Source organism: Macrotis lagotis, chromosome 4 (assembly GCF_037893015.1).
Source record: "Macrotis lagotis isolate mMagLag1 chromosome 4, bilby.v1.9.chrom.fasta, whole genome shotgun sequence".
Classification (NCBI taxonomy): Eukaryota; Metazoa; Chordata; class Mammalia; order Peramelemorphia; family Peramelidae; genus Macrotis; species Macrotis lagotis.
In genome coordinates, this window is record NC_133661.1 from 89077367 (window position 1) to 89101247 (window position 23881).

The 23881-nt window shown below is 34.3% G+C and overlaps 1 protein-coding gene across 4 annotated transcripts in view; it reads right to left on the reverse strand.

Moving 5' to 3' along the window:
• Positions 1-2456: 2456 nt before the first annotated feature.
• Positions 2457-23881, reverse strand: part of LOC141521186 (pleckstrin homology domain-containing family A member 1-like) — a 44985-nt gene continuing 23560 nt past the window's right edge. For 2 of the 4 annotated variants that reach the window (XM_074233450.1, XM_074233449.1), the window contains 7 exons: positions 22426-22557; positions 20513-20656; positions 16523-16591; positions 13838-13902; positions 12779-12842; positions 9229-9318; positions 2457-5139 (listed from right to left, as the gene is read on the reverse strand). In XM_074233450.1, coding sequence (XP_074089551.1) covers positions 4825-5139; positions 9229-9318; positions 12779-12842; positions 13838-13902; positions 16523-16591; positions 20513-20656; positions 22426-22557 — 879 coding nt within the window. In that variant the 3' untranslated portion in view covers positions 2457-4824. Of the gene's footprint in view, positions 5140-6426; positions 6498-9228; positions 9319-12778; positions 12843-13837; positions 13903-16522; positions 16592-20512; positions 20657-22425; positions 22558-23881 lie in introns of all 4 variants that reach the window. The other 2 variants (XM_074233452.1, XM_074233451.1) reach the window with 2 other exon arrangements.

Below are 23881 nucleotides of genomic sequence, written 5' to 3' on the forward strand. Positions count from 1 at the left end.
ATAAGGCCATAAGGAAAAGATACAGCAACACAGACTTAAATTTATTAATTCATCCAATAAATAATTATGTATCTACGCTAGCCTGAGGAGTGAGGTCCACAAAGTTTAGATAAACCTTGGAGGCCACAATCTAGGAGCAAAATAATGCAAGTGCATTGAAGTTGTAAATTCTGGAATAAGGTCTGAGAAGATTTAAGATATTTCCATAGCTCAGGAGGGCTACGAGTTTTTACAAGTCTTAGTACCAGATCAAGTATCTTCTGTTACAAATTATTTTCACTGTCCAGCCCTCAATTCTGAGGAACAAAGGAGCTATAAGGTGATACACCAGGCTATTTCCCCATTTCATAGCTTCCTCCTTTCCCCTTTCCCATATACTTTTTTTTTTTATTTTTTATTTAAGGCAATGGGGTTAAGCGACTTTCCCAAGGTAACACAGCTAGGCAATTATTAAGTGTCTGAGGCCAAATCTGAACTCAGATCCTCCCGATTCCAGGGCCAGTGCTCTATACTAGCTGCCCCCTTTCCTCTATCTCTTTTGGGGGTTTTCTCTTTATGTATGAGAAATTTGAGGTATTTAAAAAGTACCCTATGGTACTGGAAGAGAACATCTATGTCATGGTAGGGTAGTGAATAAAGAAATGTGTACACAGTAAATAGTAAAGTGAATACAACTTTCATTATAGCATGCATCAAATTAACATTTAAAATCATCCAGGCCATAGTAAACATCCTTCCCCATACTCATCTTCAGAGAACTTTAAAATATGGAGTAGATGTTATACTTAATGGCCCCATTTTTAAAATGAGGAAACAGGGTCAAAGATATTAAGCAACTTGCTCAGGATCCATTGCATAAATGTCAGTGGAAGACTTTTTTAAATTATTTTTATCACAATTTAAATATCAGAAGAGTATTTTCCTATTCCCAGCAGAACATAAAAACAGGATTGTCACATGAAACTTTAATTTTTCATTTTATACCCTTTTAAAGTGTAACAAATTCCACACTTAACTACAAAACTATCCTATTTGTGTTTCCTTGCCCTTTTATTTTAAACGTCCAAGTTGGGTTTTTTTTTTGGGGGGGGGCACATTACTAACCTCTTTTATCCCCAATTAAAAACCTAAAGAAAAAAAAATCACTTTCATAATAAGTAATCATAGTCAAGCAAAATGAACTCGTACTTTGGCCACATCAAAAAAATGTCTCGTATCATCTGTCTGGAGATGGGTGACGTGCTTCAGCATAGGTCTTCTGAATTGTAGGTGGTTATTGTTAAATCAGCATCCTTAAAACTTCACATTTTCTTTTAATTATCATGTTACTGTCCATGTATAAATTGCTCTTCTGGTTCTGCTTACTCTATAGTCATACCTCCTAGGATTCTCTGAGACCATTTCTTTTGTCAAAATATCATTCCATATTTGTACAATAAATCCCCAAATGATGGGAATGCTCTTTTAAATTCCACTTCTTAGTCTTTCTTCATGCTTAACTTCTTCAGGGTCAGAAAGTTTTTATTTTCAAATTCCCTCATAAGTCCCTTCTCCTCCATTTTCCTATTGAGTTCAATGGATTTCTTCAATTTTCATCTTGGGTGTGTATGAAACCCTCCATTGTAGAGGAAGGCTTGGAACCCAGATATTGCTGACTCCAAGTTCAGAAGGTTCATCATTATGCCAGACTGCTGAATACAAGCTCCTTCACTCATGTGTTTCTCATACTGTAAAATGGGTGCAGTGAACTTTTTCTCATACTAGATTTTGTTTTCTTTAAGCATCAGTGACATGAGTCTTGAGCAATGGCATATTTGTAAGTTAATGGGGTCAGCAGTCACAAGGATGTAGTCTGTGTTATTGAAATGAGTTGGGTTTTTTTCCTTTATGCTAAATGATGCATGAGAATTAAATGCTTACTTTGAATTTTAATCATACTAGACATTCCAATCATATATGCTAACCATATTATTCAAAATACACTGTACTATGAAATATGATTAATTTTATTCAGAAAACTAATTCTACATGTTAACAAGATAATCAGCTTATTTTTTTTCAAGACATTATCTTTCTTTAAATTAGGCTATGGTCCAACAATCTTACCTTAAAGCTGAAGCTTATTGTTATTTATAGGCAAAATACTTTAAAGGGCCCAATACTCCTTATATGTGAAAATCAAGTCAATGAATTGAACATAATATCAATTTCTTTATCAAGTTCCATTTTTGGTGTTATGCTATAGAAGAACTAAAGAAACCAAAATGAACAACAAACAATAGAAATTAAATCTAACCAATTTATTAGTTAGTCATTACAGTGTTCAACCAGTCTGGGGGGAAAAAAGCACCTTAATTAAACTTAAACGTAGGTACAAGGGAAGAAGGAAGAACGAGTAAATATATTTTCCCAATTATGAAAGAAGCATGCAACATAATGAAAAAATGCAACAACCATTAAGTTATCCAAACTATTTTATTGACATTTCAAAATGTGACATATTTACAAGAAACAGCACAAGTTCTAAAATAATTTAACAATTTTCATAGATTTATAAAAGTATTGATAAATATTAGAACCTGACAATTATCAACCACAAGAACATCTTCCTATGCTAATGAACCACCATAGTAGTTCTATAAAAAGTCCCAAAATGGAGCTAAACTTTTGCCTCCACCAAATATGTCAAATTGCCAATACCAAAATACACTAAAATGAACATGCAAGGTAAAAGTTGTACCAAAGAAAGTTAAGTTCAGGTCTAGAATGAAAACTGTTCTCCACAGCTATACTTTCAGAAATTTTCAAAATAACTATTTTTGATAAATCAGTTAAACAATTTTAAATTACTTTAAGCAAGTTTGATTCTGTTATTAACTCTCAAAGATATTTGCCAAGATAGATGTAGTGCAGTATAGAAAGTTGACCTGAGAGCTAGGAAAACCTGGGTTCAAGCCTCAACTCTCACAGATTCTGAATGGTGACCATAAGCAGTCTCAGAGGCCCAGGCAATTAACTCTAGGTTATAAATTGGAGAACTGTTGTTGATCTGCATTGGTAGAGAGACCGGGACTTCTCTAAACCAACGAAATCACAGGTCTGCAACAAATAAACAAAATCTTTAAAAAAAATCTGACAAAGAAAATAGAAACCATTTACAAGTAGAACTTTTATAAATGTTAGCTTATTTTAAAAAAACCCTCAACAATGGCATCCTTTATCCATCTTGGTTTTTAAATTGTTTTATGTATCCTGGCATTATCATGAAAATTGTATGACCCTTAGATCCTGCTTGTTTTAGTAAAAAAAAAAAAACAAAAAAAAAACTTTAGTATCTCACAGATGAGAAGTCAATTTGAAAAAATGAAAAGAGACTCACATGACATGTTATCTATTAATTTGCAGGGAAAAAAAAGCTACTGCAAAATGGCAAATTGTAATCACAAAAATAGCAGCACATAAAATTCAAGATTGTTTGGTTAAAGCAAATGTTTTCAAAACTGAATCACAAAATAGTACATGCTCAATTTAGATTCACTATTAAATATTTGAAATTTAAAGATTCCTTAGAAGTACTGTTCTTATTTATGACATTGTATAATATAATGTATATCCAGAATTCAGTTTTAGAAATGTACATATTGCACAGCTAGGAGATGTAATATCAGAATTCTGATATCCCTAGCATAAGAAATTACTTAAATAGTTTAATACAAATCATACTACTCAAAAACAATCTCATCCCAAGTTTTTAAACCAGTAAGGTAGGGTCATGAACACATTGATCTCAAAATGTTTAGAAACAAAATGAGAAAACACAGGCACTTTAATATAGATTATCAGTGACAAAAGTTACAGGCCACAATTGAATGACTAAGAGGTTCATCAATTATGTCTTTACATATAAAATAAACTTGAGGTCTTTCACTGATCCAAGTATAGAAACAAGAATTAGTCACAAAATGTTGATAAGAAAAATCAAATCTCTCAAAAAAAACTTATATCAAATAAGGTAATTTTCAACATTGAACAAAGCAAGGCCTGATGTAATACAATATAAAATGTACTTAGTTCAAATGTCTAGGAGATAGTAGTTTGAGTTCCCATTTTTCCCCTTAACCCAATCCAACCAAAACCCTTACAAAGATGGTCCAATAATACCTGATGTGCAAAAGTTACCACTCACCTTAAGAACCAGTGCATTTAAAAAAAAAAAGAAGAAAAGGTCTAATTTTCAAAATCATCAACATTCTAAAGAAAATTTTGCAGCACCACAGACTTAAGATGAAAATAATATCTTAGTCTGGTAACTTTTCAATAGATAATGCTGATCAATCAAAAGGTATAGACAATGAAATACTTAAGAGGCATTCACATCAATCTTTTTTTTAAAAAAGACCAATATAATCCAATCCATCCACCCCCTCGAAAAAATTGAATGTTTTTAATATGGTATGTATGAAATTGTCAAATTTTCCAAGAGTGATTTAGACAGATGTTTAATCACTCAGTAGAGAACATAAAACATTACTATTTCTTAGCAGGTGCTTACATCAGTATTTATTGAACTGAATTTAGATCCTTGGTACTGAAACACATTCTTAGTATTTTAAGATTGGTTCTACTTTGACCATTCTCTAGTTTGACCATCAGAATTATCAGCTTATAAGAAAAACAGGTTAGAGGCAATACATTTCACGTAAATCTTCCCCAAATTTATTTTACCCTCTCCCTTTCTTTCTCTTTTCATCTTTGGCTACAAGCCCCTAGAAAGGGAAAGCAAGCATTTAACAAGTGGATCCTTCTCTCCAAATATTTCCATTCTTAGACATCACTAACTGGAAGGCTTGCATCATCCAGATCCACTAGGTCATTCTCTCTTTCCTGAGGGTCACTGGGATGCTGAGGTTTCATCTCGGCTTGTACAGTCACTTTGGAAGCTGGTTCTCTTGGAGTGAGAGTCTGGACCTTGAAGCTCCCTGGCTTGGCCTTGGCAAGAGATTCGTAAAATCCTCGCTTCTCCATGGTAAAGCTTGAGCCCAGAGAGTTGTTGCGAGAGGCTGTGGAATGTGAGGTGGCTGCTGTTGCATTGGCAGAACGGAAAGCATAGACTGATTCTGAAGAACAGTTGGAATGCTCCTGTAAAGAGGAGTATTGGTCAAACACGCCATTAGTGATGAGAATGAGAGCTCAGTGTTAGACTGAAGGACAAAACATACACGCAGACACATGCAAACACATACACACAAAGCGAAGCATGAGCCACAACAGCACAAATAAACAGGGGCTTTCCCAAAGCAATGTATTTTTAGGAGTGAGTATGTAGCAGTGAGAGCCAACAACCATTTCAGCTAAGAAATCAATTACCTATATATGTAGATATATGTGTGTATGTATACACACACACACACACATGCACATATATACATATATATAACATTAAAGTTGGTCTTGGCAGCTCCAGAAACTTTAAGGACTTTGCCAACTTAAGTTGTTCTAATTTAGTTAAGTGTTCCATTGAGAACTAAAAAATATATTTCAATGGGAACCTAACAATGATTTCATCTCAATAAAAACACTACGTATAATCTAATTCAATGATAAGAAATATTCTCCAAACAATGTTACAAAAGAATAATATTCCTAGTCGTTCAACATAAAAAACATAGGTTAGAGAAATAAAATTCCATTGCTTCAAGTAGAAATCATCAGTTGTTCTTTTAAAGGTGCTATTATTACCTAGCAATATGATTTACAGTGAGTTTTTATTTCACTTACTGACAGAATTAATAATTATATATCTAGACACATGTATTTTTTAAGTGACGGAGAAACATATAAATAAAATGTTTATTAAAACAAATTTCATACATTTCTTATTGAATTTCATCAGTGGATATGCTTAAATCTGGCAGTTGGCTACAACTATATATCTTAAGTACACTACATTCATTTTCAATTCTCACAGGTTTGAAAATAAAGGGTTAATAAAAATTATTCAAATATTAGTTTCCATAGGATGGATCTATCTAATCTATAATTTTAAAATGTCAAACAGATTATTTTAATAATCTGTTTTTCAAGTGTAAGTGCATGCATGAATTTATACATATCTGATCATTAGGTCAGAAGTGACTGACATGAAGAGTAATGTAAAAATTGGAACTCTCATGGGAATTCAAAAAACTAATTTTTACATGAATTACTTGTAAACTTTATCATACTTCGTAATCAAAATGTATATTTTGTATATCCTAAATGATCTCCAACATAGATGAAACCTGATGACTGGTTAGTGTTGACAAAAGCAGTTATGATAACTGCAAGAGATAGTTTAGTTAACTCAACTTTCTATGATAAGTGGTGAGTAGTGTGTAAGTCCTAGCCCTCTGTTAAGAAGGCAAGTTTATATGAGAGCCCACATACGTGCTGCATTCACCAGTTCTTGATGTATACCTCGGTATACAAGGATTCGACAGCCTTCTGGCCTGCCGCATCTGGAACACAGTGCAAAGCTAAGATTAGAGTTAACCTATACTTAAGAGAGGGAGGAAAAGAGAAAGTGTTGCTGAGAAATAGGAATAGTTAGAATGCCCAATTTGCCCCCACCACAAAGCACAAACACCCTTCTCCAATTTTTCCTTGCCACAACACCCATTGCTTTTGCAGAAAGACTCATACTTCAATGCTAACAAGTTCACATGTAACATTAGGCAGTTTAAAAAATTACTACCTAAGATTTCACACTTATATTTTTTAAAAAATGTATATCTCTAATGACTTGAATGTTGAAGAACAAGCAAAAATTGTTTTTTAAGTACTGATCTGTTTGTAAGAAAAGTACCACCACCAAGGAAAATACAAAACTCATACTTAATGAACAGCTGAGCTGTGATCACTGCATGATAAGTCTACACATAAAGGACATGATACTATAAAAATTGTCCTGCCAAATAGAGTATTTTAAGAACAATTGAGAAACTTTTTCACAGCAGAGTTTAGACTTCCTAATTACTGGTCAAATTTTATTCCTTGTTTATATGGGTTGAATAAATACTTGAAAATTTCCTACCAAAAGAAAATTAATGTTGGGTTTTTTTTTTAACTGTTTCTGATGAGAGGAAAAACCCATGCTGTTTACCTTTTAGTACTTAACAATATTTGAAGCCATTAATCTAATTTATCTCTATGCATTATTGTCTATTTGAAAATATATTTAAAGGAAAGCAATTTTCACAGCTAGTGTTTCTGATAAAGGACTCCTTTCTAAAAATATAAAGAGAACTGAATCAAATTTATAATACAAGTCATTCTTCAACTGATAAATGATCAAAGGATGTAACAGGCAATTTTCAGATGAAGAAATTAAAGCTATCATATCAAAAAATGTTCTAAATCATTATGGTTTAGAGAAATGCCAATTAAAACAATTCTGAGGTATTACATCACACATATATGATTGGCAAAATGATCAAAAAGGAAAAATGATAAATGCTGGAGGGAATGTGGGAAAAGTGGACACTAATGCACAGAGTTGGTGAAGTTTTGAACTAATCTAATCATCTGGAGGACAATTTGGAACTAAGGGTAACAAAACTGTGCATACCCTTTGAACTAGCAATATTACTACTTTGTATCCCAGAGAGATCATTAAAAAAACGGGGAAAGACCACCCCATTGCAGAAAAATATTTACGACAGTTCTTTTTAGTAGTGGCAAAAAATTGGAAATTTGAGGGAATGCCCATCAATTAGGGAATGGCTGAACAAATTATGGTATGAATGTGATGAAGTACAACTGTTCTGTAAGAAATCACAAGCAGGTGAACTTAAGAATAGTCTAGAAAGACATAAACTGAATGAGCTGTGTGAAGTAAGCAGAACCAGGGAATATTGTACTTATTGACAGCATCACAGTCTGATGATCAACTACAATGGACTTAAATCCTCTCACCAAGTCAGTGAGGAAGGAGAATTTTAAAAGATGACAAATGTCAATCACATTCAGAGAATAAACTATGGAGTCTGAATGCAGATCAAAGCTATTTTCACTTTTAAAACTTGCTTTATGCTTCCCCCCGCCTTTCTCATGGTGTTTTCCCCCACTTCAGTTCTGATTCTTCTTTCACAACATGACTAATATAGAAATATGTAACATGATTGTACATGTATAACCAAATTTGATTACTTACTGTCATGGGAAGAGAAGAAAAATGTGGAACTCAAAAGTTTACAAAAAAGATGAATGTTGAAAATTAACTTTGCATGTAATTGAAAAAATAAAATAAAATAAAATAACATTCAAAAAAAAGAAATAAATTTTTTTAAAAATTACTTTTCTAATTACTGTAAGGCTATCTACTAAGCAAACCTATATGCTTCAGGCAAAGAACTTTATACCCTATGATACTGCCAAGTAAATATAGGCCTAAGTTACATAGCAAAAAAAATGAATAAAAATGATCTCTATGAAGAAGAAATTCTACTTCCAAACATAGAAATTGAGATGCACACCTCCCTCTCCCTTGTCTATGGGTCTAGATATGAACTGGATACTGATCAAAATGAAAATTGACTTAAAATGTTTTATCCAAGAAGACTGTACTGAACAATTTACAATTAGCTTCATGGTGTTAAGGACATACTAGGGCTAGACATGCAGCCCAGAAAAATCACAGTAGGTACCCAACAATAAAAGTTGATTCATACAATTACACTGGAAAACTCACGAATTTGCAAGTAATTTGATTAAGATTCAGTATCTCTAATATAAAAGATAAAGACCTTAGGACAGATTTAAACTGATCTTCGAGACTGTAAAAGTTCCCTAGTGGTAAAAATGTCAATTCACACAAGTGGTCAAATGAGTTAGAAGTTTTCAAAAATCTGAAAAATGATTTAATGCTAAGAATTAATTGGTTGTCCTAAATCTATAACTATTAAAATTTTATCCTAAGACTTCCTAAAATCAATAGAACTGGGAAAATATGTTTTCCTAATTGTGCATTTAGGACAATACAATGCACACAAAAAGGTACAAATACATAACACTAACAGGAAGCATTAAATTAGAAATGCATTATTTTTGCAAGTCTAGTTGGTATGACAGTTATCATGCAGTATACTTTACTACAAGAGGAAGACAAGAAGGATTAGGAGGAAGGAAAGGATATACAACTTCGTAAAATGGAAATAAACCTTGGAAATCAATAAAAGCTCAGAAACATACAGAAGTTGCTGATCTTCCAGGTCCCCGTTGTGCTACTATGGCACCAGAAATTGCTTTAATCCAATTATGCATCTCCTCTGGACTGTCAGCCTAAAAGAAGAGGAAGAAAATATTTTATCATGTTTTTTTCAAGAGAAGGTTCCACCTTAATACAAGACAAGTTAATAATACATTATTTCCTCTTCAAATGTAATGATCAAAAGATACTAAAACAACACAGTGGGTTTAGAGCGCAGGAACAAATCTGGTTCTGCTATTTAGTCTCCCACTGAATCCAGGGCCATTTCCAGTTGTCCTGATCATATCTGGTCACTACATCCAGATGGCTGTGGAGGAGAAAGAGGGACTGGTGACTTAGCAAAGTCTACCCTGCCCCGCCCCCAAACCCTCAAAATTCACTTGCATGTCATGGCATCACCTCCCTGATGTTTTTCCTGACATTAATAAATCATCAGACAATCCTGGACAAGCCATTCTTAACTTGGGGCTTCAATTTCCTCATTTGTAAAATGAGGAAGTTGTATTAATTGCTCTATCTCTCAAGTCCCTTCTGGCTCTTCATGCCAAGGCTCTCATTCTCAAATCTCCCCAGGCAAGAGAATTATATTCTAAATCCAGATCCTAAAGAGAGAGATGAAAGGGCCATAGGTACATAGGTACATAATCACATTTTCAGCTAACTTTGTTATCACTTAATAAATATCTTTAATGTACAATACAGAGGATTTCACTATTATGTATTTTAACCTTTCCAAATCTGCCCATCTTGTATTACTTTATCCATATTCTCCAGGAAATATTCTGCAGGAAGCTAATTCAATGAGCTGGATCGGGCCTTCCTCAACATTATCTGTATATTGAGTAGATACCAAAGAAACTTTCAGTTTTTTAAATTCATTCTAGATAGGTTACTGGCACATCTATTTCTAGTCATGAATTTTCCCCAATGGCAATATTTAAAAATATTTTGTATTATCAATTTTAATATTAAATATGGCTAAGTATTTTATTAATTAAATGTTAAATCAATTTTTTCCATTTTTAAAAAACTTTATGAGGGAGGGAGGGAGGGAGGGAGGAAGATGCACACCAGTTCTTTCTCTGGAGGAAGACAGAATATTTTATCATAAGTCCTCCGGGATTGTCTTAGACCACTGTATTGCTAAGAATAGCTAAGTTATTTACAATTCTTTTTTTTAGAAGAAAGATTTTATTTATTTTGAGTTTTACAATTTTCCCCCTATTCTTGCTTCCCTCCCCCAACCCCCCACAGAAGAAGGCAGTCTGTTGATCTTTACATTGTTTCCATGGTATACACTGATCTAAATTGAATGTGATGAGAAATGATATCCTTAAGGAAGAAAAATAAAGTGTAAGAGATAGCAAAATTACATAATATGGTAACGGATTTTTTTTCCCCTAAATTGAAGGTAATAGTCTTTGGTCTTTGCTCAAACTCCATAATTCTTTCTCTGGATACAGATGGTATTCTCCATCACAGATACCCCAAAATTGTTCCTGATTGTTGCCCTGATGAAATGAGCAAGTCCATCAAGATTGATCATCACCCCCATGTTACTGTTAGGGTGTACAATGTTCTTCTGGTTCTGCTCATCTCACTCAGCATCAGTTCATGCAAATCCCTCCAGGCTTCCATGAATTCCCATCCCTCCGGATTTCTAATAGAACAATAGTGTTCTATGGCATACATATACCACAGTTTGCTAAGCCATTCCCCAATTGAAGGACATTTACTTAATTTCCAATTCTTTGCCACCAAAAAACAGGGCTGCTATGAATAGTTATTTACAATTCTTATTCATTATAATGTTCTACTATTTTTGTTCTTTGCATCTGTTCATCCAATGGCAATCTTACAATACTTCTGCATAAATTTTCCTTTATAATTACTTCTACCTGCTTCTGGGGACCTTTTTGCCCCTTCAACACCAGAACAGGCTCTGCCTGTGGCTACCAGGAGGTGGGACCAGACATTTTACTTTCTGTTTATGTTGTTGTTTTTCCTTTGCTCTTTAAGAGGCCCATAAACTCAGTAATGGGTTACCATGATATGCAAGTAACTTAGATTTAAGTAAGGGGTGCTGTGTAAAGTCACCAGCCTCACTTTCTCCTCCAGAGACATCTGGGTCCAGTAGACAGAAGTGGATCAGGAAGACTGAAGAATGACCTAGATGCAGTGGGAAACTTTGGTCTTTTTAGGCTAAGTTATTTAAGAGGTGTTTGACTAAGGCAACAACCATTCAGTGACTAAGTAAGAAAGAAATGAGGCAGAGACTGGCCTCTTTAAACTAATCAATATCAACAACAAAATAAAAATGAGAGGAAAAGACCCTCAGGATTTCTGACCAAAAGAGAAATCATTGCTATTTACATTCACTATGAACTAATCAGGAATCAAACAATGACCAAGTGGGGCAACTAAATTAGGCTGTTGTCCTATTGGTGCCTGCTGGGAAGAATGCTCAACCTTCTGATTAGATTACCAAACTCCAAAGGACAAATAAATCTCTCCTGGTCATCTCTGCAAGGTAGGCTCTTGGAAATCTCACAGTATATGGCAACACTGTCTACCTCTCCCCACCAGATTAGAATCATTCCCAATAGTTAGCATACTACTCTTACTCTCCCAAAAAGCTTATATAATGTTGAAATTAACTTCATTAAATGTCTAGTAAGACTCAAGGTCCCATGTTTTTGTTTTAGATTTTGTTTTTTTCCCTTTGGGCATTCATTTTTGGTGTGTTAAGTTTCTTTTGCTGAGACTGGGTCAAATCCTTCATTAAGTCCTCTTTTCTATTAAGCCGAGCATTATGTATTTTTATAAATATTTATCCATTTCATTTATATTGTCAGTTCTATTAGTATATAATTCTTTTTCATTTGTTGTAAATTTACCTTTTATATTTTTTGATCCTTGTAGTTTTGGGTTTTTTCCCCATCAAAATAGTTATTGAGATTCATTTTTATTGCTGCTGTTGGTTTTTTAAAAACTAGATCCCAGATTTACTACTATTTCAAAAGACTGAAGTTTGATTTGGTTTTTTGTTTTCAATTTTATTTTTTATTTTCAGGTTCAGTTAGGTGGCACAGTAGATAGCACTAGCGCTGGAGTCAGGAGGACCTGAATTCAAATCCGACCTCAGACACTTAATAATTGCCTAGCTATGTGACCTTGGGCAAGTCATTTAACCAACCCCACTGCCTTAAATTAAAAATAAATAAAATTATATTAAAAAAGAAAAGTAGTTTATAGGGCTTTCAATCAATAGCTATTATTAGGCAGCAAAGGAATCACAAAATTTACATTCTAAAAGCATTTACCCCCTATTCTATTGCATTATAATTGTATTAATAATGGAAAGAATATTTTCTACTTTTTAAAGATTCAGCTCAAAATCAACCTTCCATAGAAAATCTTTTTTTCTTGTATCTGCAGCTTAAAAATTTTTAATCCTACTAATAATAGATTCTAATAATAAATTAATGCTGTCTTATATTTTCCTGTAGAAACTCAAAATAATTGTCTTACCTGCACATAGAAGGTTCTAGATGTTGTTACAATTTCAAAGAGATTGTCCCTCATCATTATGTCACTGAAAACAAGATATCCAAATGAACTTATAATTAACTCTTCATGTTCATCTTTCATCAAGTTTCAACAAGTAAAGAGAAACCCAGATTTTTAAAAAGAAAATTTCCTTAATAATAAATAAATCAAAGTCTTATGAATCTAAACAAACTTAAGTTAGCAACTACTATTTCAGTTTTATTTCCTTTTTTTGTCTTGGGGAGAAGCTTTTATATGGTGCCTACTGTGCCAAGTGCTTTACCAATATTTCATTAGAAGAACACAAAGTTATAGAACATTTTTATACTACATTTATGATGCAAATAAAAATGTTTACATTTAAAGATCTCATTTTCAAGTTATCATATGTTTTTGATTATCTTTTTGTGTAGTCCAATCTGCTGATTACACTTATCTTCCTCCCCCTCCTCTTTATGTCAGTTCCAGTTTCAAAGCTATTTTCTCTTTTACCCTTGGAGAAACATTAGCAGAAATGACAAATTATTTAAGCAAGCTACATTTGCAGCACCTATGAGTACTAAAAATAACCTAAAATATCAAGTCAAGTTGTCTATTATAGACTATTTTTATCAAAATTATTTTTCTAAGTGTTTAAATAAGTTGAAAATAGATTTCTAATAATTTGTTTTGTCATAAAGATCATGAAAAAATCTAACTCTGTATATATGATTTTTAAAATAGGCATGAAGTGGGGCAGCTAGGTGGCACAGTGGATAGAGCACCAGCCCTGGAGTCAGGAGTACCTGGGTTCAAATTCAGCCTCAGACACTTAATAATTACCTAGCTGTGTGGTCTTGGGGCAAGCCACTTAACCCCATTTGCCTTGCAAAAAAAAAACCCTAAAAAAAATAGGCATGAAGTAAATGTCTCAATTAAAAAACAACTAAGTAATGTAATTGATAAAAAAGAAGTTAGCAATTGGCTATCACAATCCCAAAAGACATTACCTATTTATCTACAGGATAATATTTTAACAGAGTTTAAATTAGCATGGCTCACCTTTGTTTACATTCTTGGACTTTATGAACCTCCTTAAGTGGTATTATTCGGAGAGGTTCCTTTTCCTGCCAAAAGAACATGTAAACCAACACATAACTTTTTTTTTAAGATCATGTTTGAGGTTTTCTATTTTCCTTGGGAATCTATATTAAACTTGACAATCTTATTAGTCATCCAAAATATGATCACTACAAATCTAATACAAAACTTCATGATACGAAAGGCACATACCTCTCACATTTTTTATGCCTAGCTTTAATGAATGCCTGGTTTTCTTTCAAACTATTAAATTAACTACCTAGCTTTTTCTCCCTACAACTCTTAAAAGATTTGACAATGGAACAATGTAATTATAAGCCATGATTCCAAAGGCCTGAAGATGAAGCATTTTATCCACCTTTTAATAGAGATAAGATGCAGAATGCTACATATATTGTCAGACAGTCAGTGAGGGATTTGCTTTGCTTTACCATTGTGTGTTCATTAGAAGGGTTTTCTTTGTCCTTTTTTTTTTAACATTTTGCTCAATGAGGGGAAGGAGAAAAAGAAAATAAATGTTCATAAATTTTAAGAAATTTAAAAAAAAATGTTTTTTTTCAATTGTGAGTATTGCAAATTTAAAATAACTCCCATTACAGAGGCTTATAACTCATTTCAGATACCAAGTAGAATCAGAGTCAAAAAGGTTTTCAAAGAAATATACAATTGAAAGATGTGGGCAGATAATAAATATACAAGTGAGAGTGGGGTAATAACCAATGGATAGCCCATATGCTCTACTCCAGATATCAAGAGAAAGTGAGGAAGTTGTCCATAAATTTGAATGGACCTCTAGTGTCAAACTTACAGGAGAAACATAGAAGAGGAGCAAAAGCAGTTATAGATAAATAGCAACTTGTGTCATTGAAGGGAATATTCATATTTCGTGTGATTAGAGACTAGTTCAGTATAGAGTTTGTTTCTAAGAATTTTTCCTCCCAACAATCCTGGGAGGTAAAGTAAGGTAATTACTATCCCCATTTTACAGTTGTGGAAAATGAAGCTTGGATTAAATGGTTGGTCTATTGCCACCTAGGTAGGAAATCTCGGAGCAGGACTCAAACTCATCTCACTCAAAATTGCCTGGGGTACATTTCATAGGACTATAAGTATGAGGTACTTGAAGTCCTATGTGAACATGAGATGGTCGTATTACTTTGTCAAGCAATACTGACCACTCCAACTGGGTTAAATTTTATACTTAATTAACTTTTTTTTTTTGGCAAATCAGACATGGAATGCTATTTCTAACAATTCGTTGTTTTAGAAGGGTATAAAATTTACTTATGTTTCAACTGCGACATTAAGATACTTCCTAAATGTGCAAAACATAAAATAGCTATAAATGTAAGAAAATCTTATACTATGTATTTGAAAATATTATTTAAATGTGTCAAAAGACAGTTTTATTTTTGGTTTACATATCTGAAATCTAACATAAAAGCATCTCATGTGAAATAACAAAAACTTAAAGGAAAGTTTCAACATTCTAAAATAAATCTCATCTAGTTTTTTCCAAATAGATTTATAGGCTGGGCGAAAAAAAGAAAAATTGGAAAACATAAGGCAATATTGACAAAATTTGACTGATATTGACTTCCAGTGACAACTAATTTTTTTTCCTATGGACCTAGTTATATAGGTTTATCTTTTGAGAGTGATTTCTCAGGTTTTTTTTTTAGTCTGGATCTATGATTTTATTGGGCTGGGGAACTCACATTGTAAAAATCTCCTTCCCTCAAAGGTTATCTGCAGACTCATCATGTATAGCTTACTTACAATGTCCAAGAGCTCCCTGGGAGGCCTGGGAAGCTGCACTTCCTTCATGGTCACAAATTAAAAGAGGAAGGACCTGAAGTCCCTGCTCCTGGCTCTATTATATCACACTGTCTGGACCTTTTGGCTTTTATGATCCAGATACAAAATATAAATAACATTAGCAAAATACAGAGAAATAACATCATTCAAAAGTGGCATCTATCAAAGACTTTGAATCTATTATTTATAAGGCCAAGCAAGCACAAGAAATCAGAAGTTTGCTCAATACAATACAGAGACAGGGATAAGGACTGGCTCTATAAATTCATAAGTACAAGGAAATTTTGGGAGATACAATGCCCTCTCCCAGAGGGAAGCTGGTACCATCTTTGCAACTCATCTAGAAAAGAGATGTCAAACTAAAAGAATAGCTGCTAGCCCAAACGGACCACCACACAGTAACATTATCTATGTTGAATTGTATTTTTATTTTATTTAACATTTCCCAATTACATTTTAATATGGCAAGAGTTGACACCTCTTGTCTAGAGCACTGAGAGGTTAGAACTTGCTTAAGCTCATACAGCTAGTATGTATTAAAACAGGATTTAAATCCAACTCTTCTAGGATTCAAGACTGACTCTTCCACCTTGCCAAACTACTTCTCTCTTTCTAAATATTTTTTAAACTGTTTTTATGCCCATAGACCCTCTCTGCAAAGTTATGACACCTACAGATCCCTTTTCAGAATAATGTTTAAAATGCAGCAAAGTTAAATTTGCAGACCTTATGAATTCTATCCACAGACTCCTCTCCAAAGGGCCATGGTCAGGAATGCCAGTGCTAAATATTTACTTTTTCATCAAACTCTGTGACGGAGAAACATACCAGTTCAGATTTGAAGTAACCTATTGTATTTTCATCCAATTGAAAGTATCTTCGCTTCCAGTTCTTCATCTACCAAAGATAAAAAGAAACAGTAAGACTTCTGTTTCTAAGAATGTCAAAAGGTGATGGTTATTTAATTATTCTAACATGAATACAAAAGTCAAAAATGCCAAAGGCTGAAAAACTTCTTTATTCTCACTTAAATACAAATGATATCTTTCCTGTTACTCCAGTCTAAGGTTTTAATAAAACTCAGAAAAGTAGAAGATTCAGGTTTTCAATTCTTGTGATACAAATGGCTTTAGACTAGAGATAAGTGAACTGATGGGCCTTCCAAACTTTAATAAGGAGATCCCCTTTCACCTTCTCCTCCCTCACCATATATTACTGGGTCTTCAGGTTTTCCATCTGAAATATGAATCTACCTAGATTACATGTCAAGGACCTTAATGTTTTTTCCAAAATCTCCCTATACCTAGCACCCTGTACTAGGTATAATCAAATTTCAATTATTCCTAGTCCTATTGCAGAGAAAGGAAAGAAGGGTCAGATCATTAGCTATCACCACTAGTTCCTTCTCTTAGTGCCTACACGTGAAACCCATAGTGATGCTGGTAACAGACTTGAAATCATTCATCAACTAGTAAAAAGTTTCTACCACATCATAACTTCCCTATCATAGTGATCCTGAACTCCCCAGATTCCATTATTCAAACCCTGTTCTCCAACTTCTACTTTATACTCCCTCATTCCTATCTGTCTCAATCCAATTCTCCCTCTCCAGGGCTACTAACCATTTCCAATGTGCCCTCTGAAATGCCTGCTACATAGGCAACAAATTTGCTTTTATCTTTAATCTCTTCCTTTCCAACTCCTTTCATGGTGCTCTCTAAGATTGCACTCCCTTTCTGATGCTTCCCATTCCAGCATTAGATGCACGTTCACTCATTTCTTCTATTAGAATGTCCCTTGGTCCCCACTGGCATTTCCAGGTTCTCCCTTTACCATCATTTCTCAGTAACTTTTCCTCCTTTGAGGTTCTCAATTCATAACTACCTCTCTCTCTCTCTCCTTTATTCAATAAGGGACTGATTCACAGTATCTTGTCTCCTCCCCAACCCTCACACCTGAGGACTCTAACTTATGTACTGATAACTCAAACACCAGACCTCACATGACATACTTCTATAGACCACCTCAGCTACAGAATGGTCATAGCTCTGATCATCACCCACAAATACACCACTTCACATTCATGAACTGACATTTCCTATCTCAGTCTGTGGCTACTCCACCTCTCCCTCTGCCCTGCGTTCTTCCTTTACACCATGACCTTCAATCCCTCAACTTCTCAAGCCATCACCCCTCCACTGGCTATACTCTCCTCCCTTTCTCATTTGAATCTCTTAATGTGTTAGTTCAACTCTTCGCCACTCTCTGTCCTAAGTGCTCTGTCTCCATATCTTATCATCTATGTTGTCTTTCCAAGCAGTCCTAGATTATTCCCATAATCTGTAGTCTTCATTTCCAACTCAAACATGAGTGAAAATCATGAGCCATGATAACTAGATCCTTCACAAATTCATATAACATAATCTGAACTGGGCCCTACTTCTTCAAACCCCATGTCCCTCTTTCCTCACAGTTAACAATCCTGACCCACATTTCACTGGGGAAAAAAAATGAGGCCATTCACCAAGAGTTCTGTCTTCTCCCTTCCCCATAGCAAATAACAGATACCTTCTACTATTATGTCCTCCTTTACACTCACAGAAAGAGGTGGCCCTTCTCCTTGCCAAGGCCAATCATTTTTCATGCACAGTGACCCCCCCCCCCCATTTCATCCTATATTTTCCAAGAGTTTGTTCTATCATTCCTAATCACTTATCTTCAACTGTTCCTTCTAGATCTCCTTGACTGGATCTTCATCTAAGTCATTACCACTAACCAACTGTATCCCCTAGAGCTCTGTCATAGGTCCCCTTATTACTCTTCGTTATTTCACTTTGTGATCTCATCAGTCACATGGATTCAATTATCATCTCTAAGCAAATGATTCTCAAATCTACAAATCCAACTGTAAACCCTGATGATCCCCAGGTTTCCATCTACAACTGTCTACTGAGAATCTTGAACTGGATGTCTCAAGGACATCTTAAATCACATGTCCAAAAACTTAAACTCTTGCCCCTTTCCCCCCAATTCCTCCCCTCCTCCTACCTTCTCTACCTTAGAGAGCATTACCATCTTTACAGGCCCCCAAGGCTCCTCATATCCAATCTGTGTCCATGTCATATCTTGATTTTTACACAGAAAATTCTCTCTAATACTGCTATCATTCTGGTACAGGTAGTCCTTACCTCCTTACCTAATGCCTTCTGGTCCATCTCCCTGCATCAAGCCTCATCCCATTGGAGTTATCTCTCACTTAACTTCAGAGTATCTTTCTAAGATTAGGTCTAACTATGTCATGTTCTCTGCTCCAAAGGCTACCTATTGCTACCAAGAACAAATATAAAATCCTCTGTTTGGTCTCTAAAGTCCTTCAAAACCTACCTCACCCAGTCCCTGTCCCTCTCTTTCCATCTTTTTATACTTCATCCCCTACCATGCATTCTCCTATTTAAGGGCACAGTCCTTCCTGCTATCTTCATCTCCTGACCTGAGTATTTTCACTGACAGTTCCCTCATGCCTCCCTTCCTCCTAATCTGGCTTGCCTGGCTTCCTTTAGCCCCAGCTAAAATTCCAACTTCTAAAAAAGCTCTTTTAGATAGATAATCAAGACAATCCTTCTTGATGTTAGTGCCTTCCCTCTGTTGTCTGGTTTGAACTGTCAGGAACTCTCTTTTACCTTTCTTTGTATCCTTGACTCACAGGAAATACTTGATAAATGTTCAGTGAATGACTAATAAAAGTTAGCATTTGCAAATTGCTTTAAGGATGGCCAAGCTTTTAGATTACCTTATTTCTTACCACAATCCCAGTAAAGGAGGTACTCTTATTAACCTCACTTTACAAATGAAAAAACTGAGGCTGGTGAGTTAAGAGACTGGCCCAGGGTATCAGAGGCAGAACACTGAACTCAGGTCTTGGAGACAGCAAGTCTAACATTCTATTCAGTGCACCAACCTAAGTGCCTATAAGTTTGATGAATGGAGCTGAGCTGGATCCAGGCTATTCATGACCATGTAAGACAGACAGAGTTAAAATGGAAATGACAAGTAAATTTTTAAAAATAAAATCATACTAAACTTATTTCACCTGCACCCTTTCATTCTGATTGACTGCGGACAAAAACAATCTCAATAATTATCTCAAAAGAATATAATAAGAATATTTTTGAGCCAAACAAAGAAAATATGTAATGTATTGTTTAAACTTTGCCATTAAGTTCTTCATATTATAAGTAAAAAAGAAACCCAAAACAATTAAAGTCCCACAAAGCATATTAAAATTTTACTTTAAAAAATTCCACTTAGAGGGGCGGATAGGTGGCACAGTGGGTAGAGCACAGGCCCTGGAGTCAGTAGGACCTGGGTTCAAATCCGGCCTCAGACACTTAATAATTACCTAGCTATGTGGCCTTGGGCAAGCCACTTAACCCCATTCGCCTTGGGGAAAAAAATTTCCACTTAGAACTAGACAGATTTTTGAAAGAGGCTCTCTCTTCAGTGTCTGTGGTCCTCAGCTTCCTTTCATTCAGCCTCCTGAGACCACAAACACTGACCCAAAGAAAATACTCTCCTCCCTTGTGCCTTCCCAACAACCAAAAAAGACCACAACACCTACAGGGTTTCCTGCTTCCTCTCTGCACTTCTATTTGAGTCTTGTCTTTTAAATCAGAAAGGTAAATGTGACAAATTCTGTTCAACTTTAAAAAAAAGAACTTAGATGACAGTATAAAGTGATTTTTTATTGGCATAAAGAATATTAATTTGGACTACCACTTTTATTTAGAGCAAGTTACTTGACTGCAATTACTTACTTACCACTGCCCCCTGTTTAACACAATAACCAGCTTTGATAACTGCATTATCTGGCGGTGGTTTAGGAGTAAAGTAAGGAAGATGGCTTTGTGACCGTTTCAAATTATTCCTGTCAATACCATCACCAGATTCATTTACTTCTTCTTTCTAAAAAAGAACAAAAGATAAGGGAGTGAATTTTTCTGACTACTCTTACTTATTGGTACAAAAGTATCTTTAATATTTTTAATGCAATGGAACATTCTTTAAATCTCATCTCAGTTTCATTTAGATGTATATAAGATTTAGGTTAAGATTTTTCCCAGTTAATCTATACCAAGGAATATTATTACCTAAAGGGGAATCTTAAGTCCTTCTCAAAGGTTCCTAATATATTTCTTGCTCCAAAGAGTTCATTATCATTCAAATATAACCCAATCACTTGAATTACTTAAACATTTCTCATCTCTTTATCTAGTTCCTTTCTTACCTCCTTATGGAAAAGAAACAAAAAACAAAATTTACCCACTTTATATATTCAATTACAGTCAGTTATCATTTAAAAATGGCAAAGAGGAAATTAGTTTGGACTTTTTAAAAGCTTTGCCACAGATTCCAAAGAATTATAATTGATATACATCAAAAATTCTCAATTCTGGGCAGCTAGGTGGCACAGTGGATAAAGCACCGGACCTGGAGTCAGGAGTACCTGGGTTCAAATCCAGTCTCAGATACTTAATAGTTACTTAGCTGTGTGGCCTTGGGCAAGCCACTTAAACCCCCATTTGCCTTGCCAAAACTAAAAAAAAAAAAAATTCTCAATTCTATTCAAGAATAAAACATTCACAGGGTGGCTAGGTGGTGCAGTGGATAGTGCACCAGTCCTGGAGTAAAGAGTACCTGAGTTCAAATGTGGCCTTGGGCAAGCCAGTTAACCCCATTGCCTTGCAAAAACAAAACAAAACCAAATAAAACCCTAAAAATAAAAGAAAGAATAAAATGTTCAAGAAGTACTCAAATTTCCTAACATAAGATTTCCCCTCACTTTAAAGCATGACAAAGTGTAACGTTGTTAGAAGCTTTGTTTAACTGCATCTTTAAATCTGTAAGATTATATTAACTTCTATAAAAGAGTTCACATAATGTTGACCTGGTCTGGTTCAGATCCTGGGGAAGATACATTTAATAAGAATTCTCTCAGTCACTCTCTCTCCCCTACCAAAGATTGAAAAATCCAGTATGTAATAAAATTTAAGTTATTACTGATTTTCCAAAGTTTCATGTCACTGAAGAATAAATGACATTTTCATCCTTTTTTGGTTATAGATCATGAAAGAATATTAAAATATTAACTTTCCAGGCCAAGTAACCTTTCTAAATCTAGGATTTCTCTACTGCTAAAATTCTACTTGAGCTCTAAAGCAAGTTATATGCCATTAAGCTAAATAAAGACTTTAAATTACTGGATGGAATTTCAAGAAAATATTCAAAACAGATATGAAATAATATAACAAACATCTAGGTAATAAAAAAGATCATTAAGTATGTATACCAATAAAATATACAACAAATATCCAACTATTAGAACCACTAATCACTTAAAATGTACATCAAAATAAGTCTTTTTCAATCATTTCAAAAAACACAGTTCCCAATATCTTTTAGGTGACATTTAGAGGAGATGAAATTTCTTGATTAAGGACAATTAAGGCTGTCAGAAATGAAGTTCAGGGCTTTCATATATTTTCTTCATTTAAAACCACTGAAATTACTTTTTCTTCAGAAAAACAGGTTAAAAAAGAAAAATCTCAATATAATCAGCAATCTTTTAATAAGATGAGGAAGAATTAGATAATTTTATATTAGCATTATAAAGTGAATTCAGAAACTAAAAAGTCACAGAGAAGAAAAATTGTGATTGGTTTCAGGCTATTTACCTGAGTTGGTGTTATAATAGGCACACCACCCACGATTTCTGTCCTGTAAGACACTTGCTTTTTTCCACCTGGAGTTTCAACTTGGCGAGTTAAGCTATCAGAATGAGACTGTGGATCTGATTGCTTTGGTACCTAAAAAAAAAAAAAAAATTAAAAAACTAATTAAGTTATTATAAAAACATTTTCAAGCTAGAATTTTTAATTAGTAACACATTTTCTTTCAGGCAAGCCCTTCACATCATAAAATGCAAGTAATCTGGGGTTCTCAAAGTATGCCAGCAGAATACAAGTTCAACTGTAAATCAACTAAGTGCCTATTCTTGAAAGATAATCCTCAATAAACTCTTCTGAGATATTCAACAGTAAAAGGCTGGTCAACAAATTATTTTTTTTTCTGAGCAATTGGTGACAATTATTTGAAAAGGCACAGAGTCTATGATTTCGCCTCATTCCTAAAAATCAGGGATTCTTGGTGATGCCTAGGTGATTCAGTGGACCTAGTCAGGAAGACTTAGTTCAAATACAACCTCAGATGCTAGATAAATCAAGTAATTTAATCAAGTAATTTCTCATCTGAAAACTGAGAACAAATTTAGCATATATTTCCTAGAGTTGGTGTGAGGAAGTGATGAAATTAGTAAAGTGTTTTACAAACTTTAAAGGGCCAATGCTATCAATCATTTAATTATTATTATTATTATTAAGCATTTTAAGATGATCAAAATACACAAAAAGGTATATTCAACATTATAGAATATTTTAGAGGAACTTACTCCACAAGTCTTTTGGATGAGGGGGGTGGAGTAAGATGGAATAATGTAAAATATTGATGTTTCTTTTTTAAAAAATGCACCTTAAGGCAGCTAGGTGGTGCAATAGATAGAGCACTGGCCCTGGAGTCAGGAGTACCTGAGTTCAAATATAACCTCAGACTCTTATTACCTAGCTATGTGGCCTTAGCAAGCCACTTAACCCCATTGCCTTGCAAAAACTAAAATAAAAAAAAGGACCTTAAAAACATTCTTATTAAGAATTGAGGGACAGCTAGGTGGCACAGTGGATAGAGCACCAGCCTTGGAGTCAGGAGTACCTGGGTTCAAATCCGACCTTAGACACTTAATAATTACCTAGCTGTGTGGCCTTGGGCAAGCCACTTAACCCCATTGCCTTGAAAAAATCTAAAAAAAAAAAGAATTGAGGCAAGGCAGATAAATGAAATATTTACAATGAGCATGAAATTCATTTTTAGATTGGACCAAAATTATCATAGTAAAAGCAGTAATGAAAATCCCAACAAATTTGCAGATACTGAATATGTTTGTTCTGTATTTAGTATTTTGTAGGACCACTTCTAGTAACAGAATCTCAAGTAAACACAACTACCATATAAGCCACAAATGACAAGCATGTGCATGTTAGCAGGGATATTCAGAGTTCATCCAGGTTCAAGTACAAA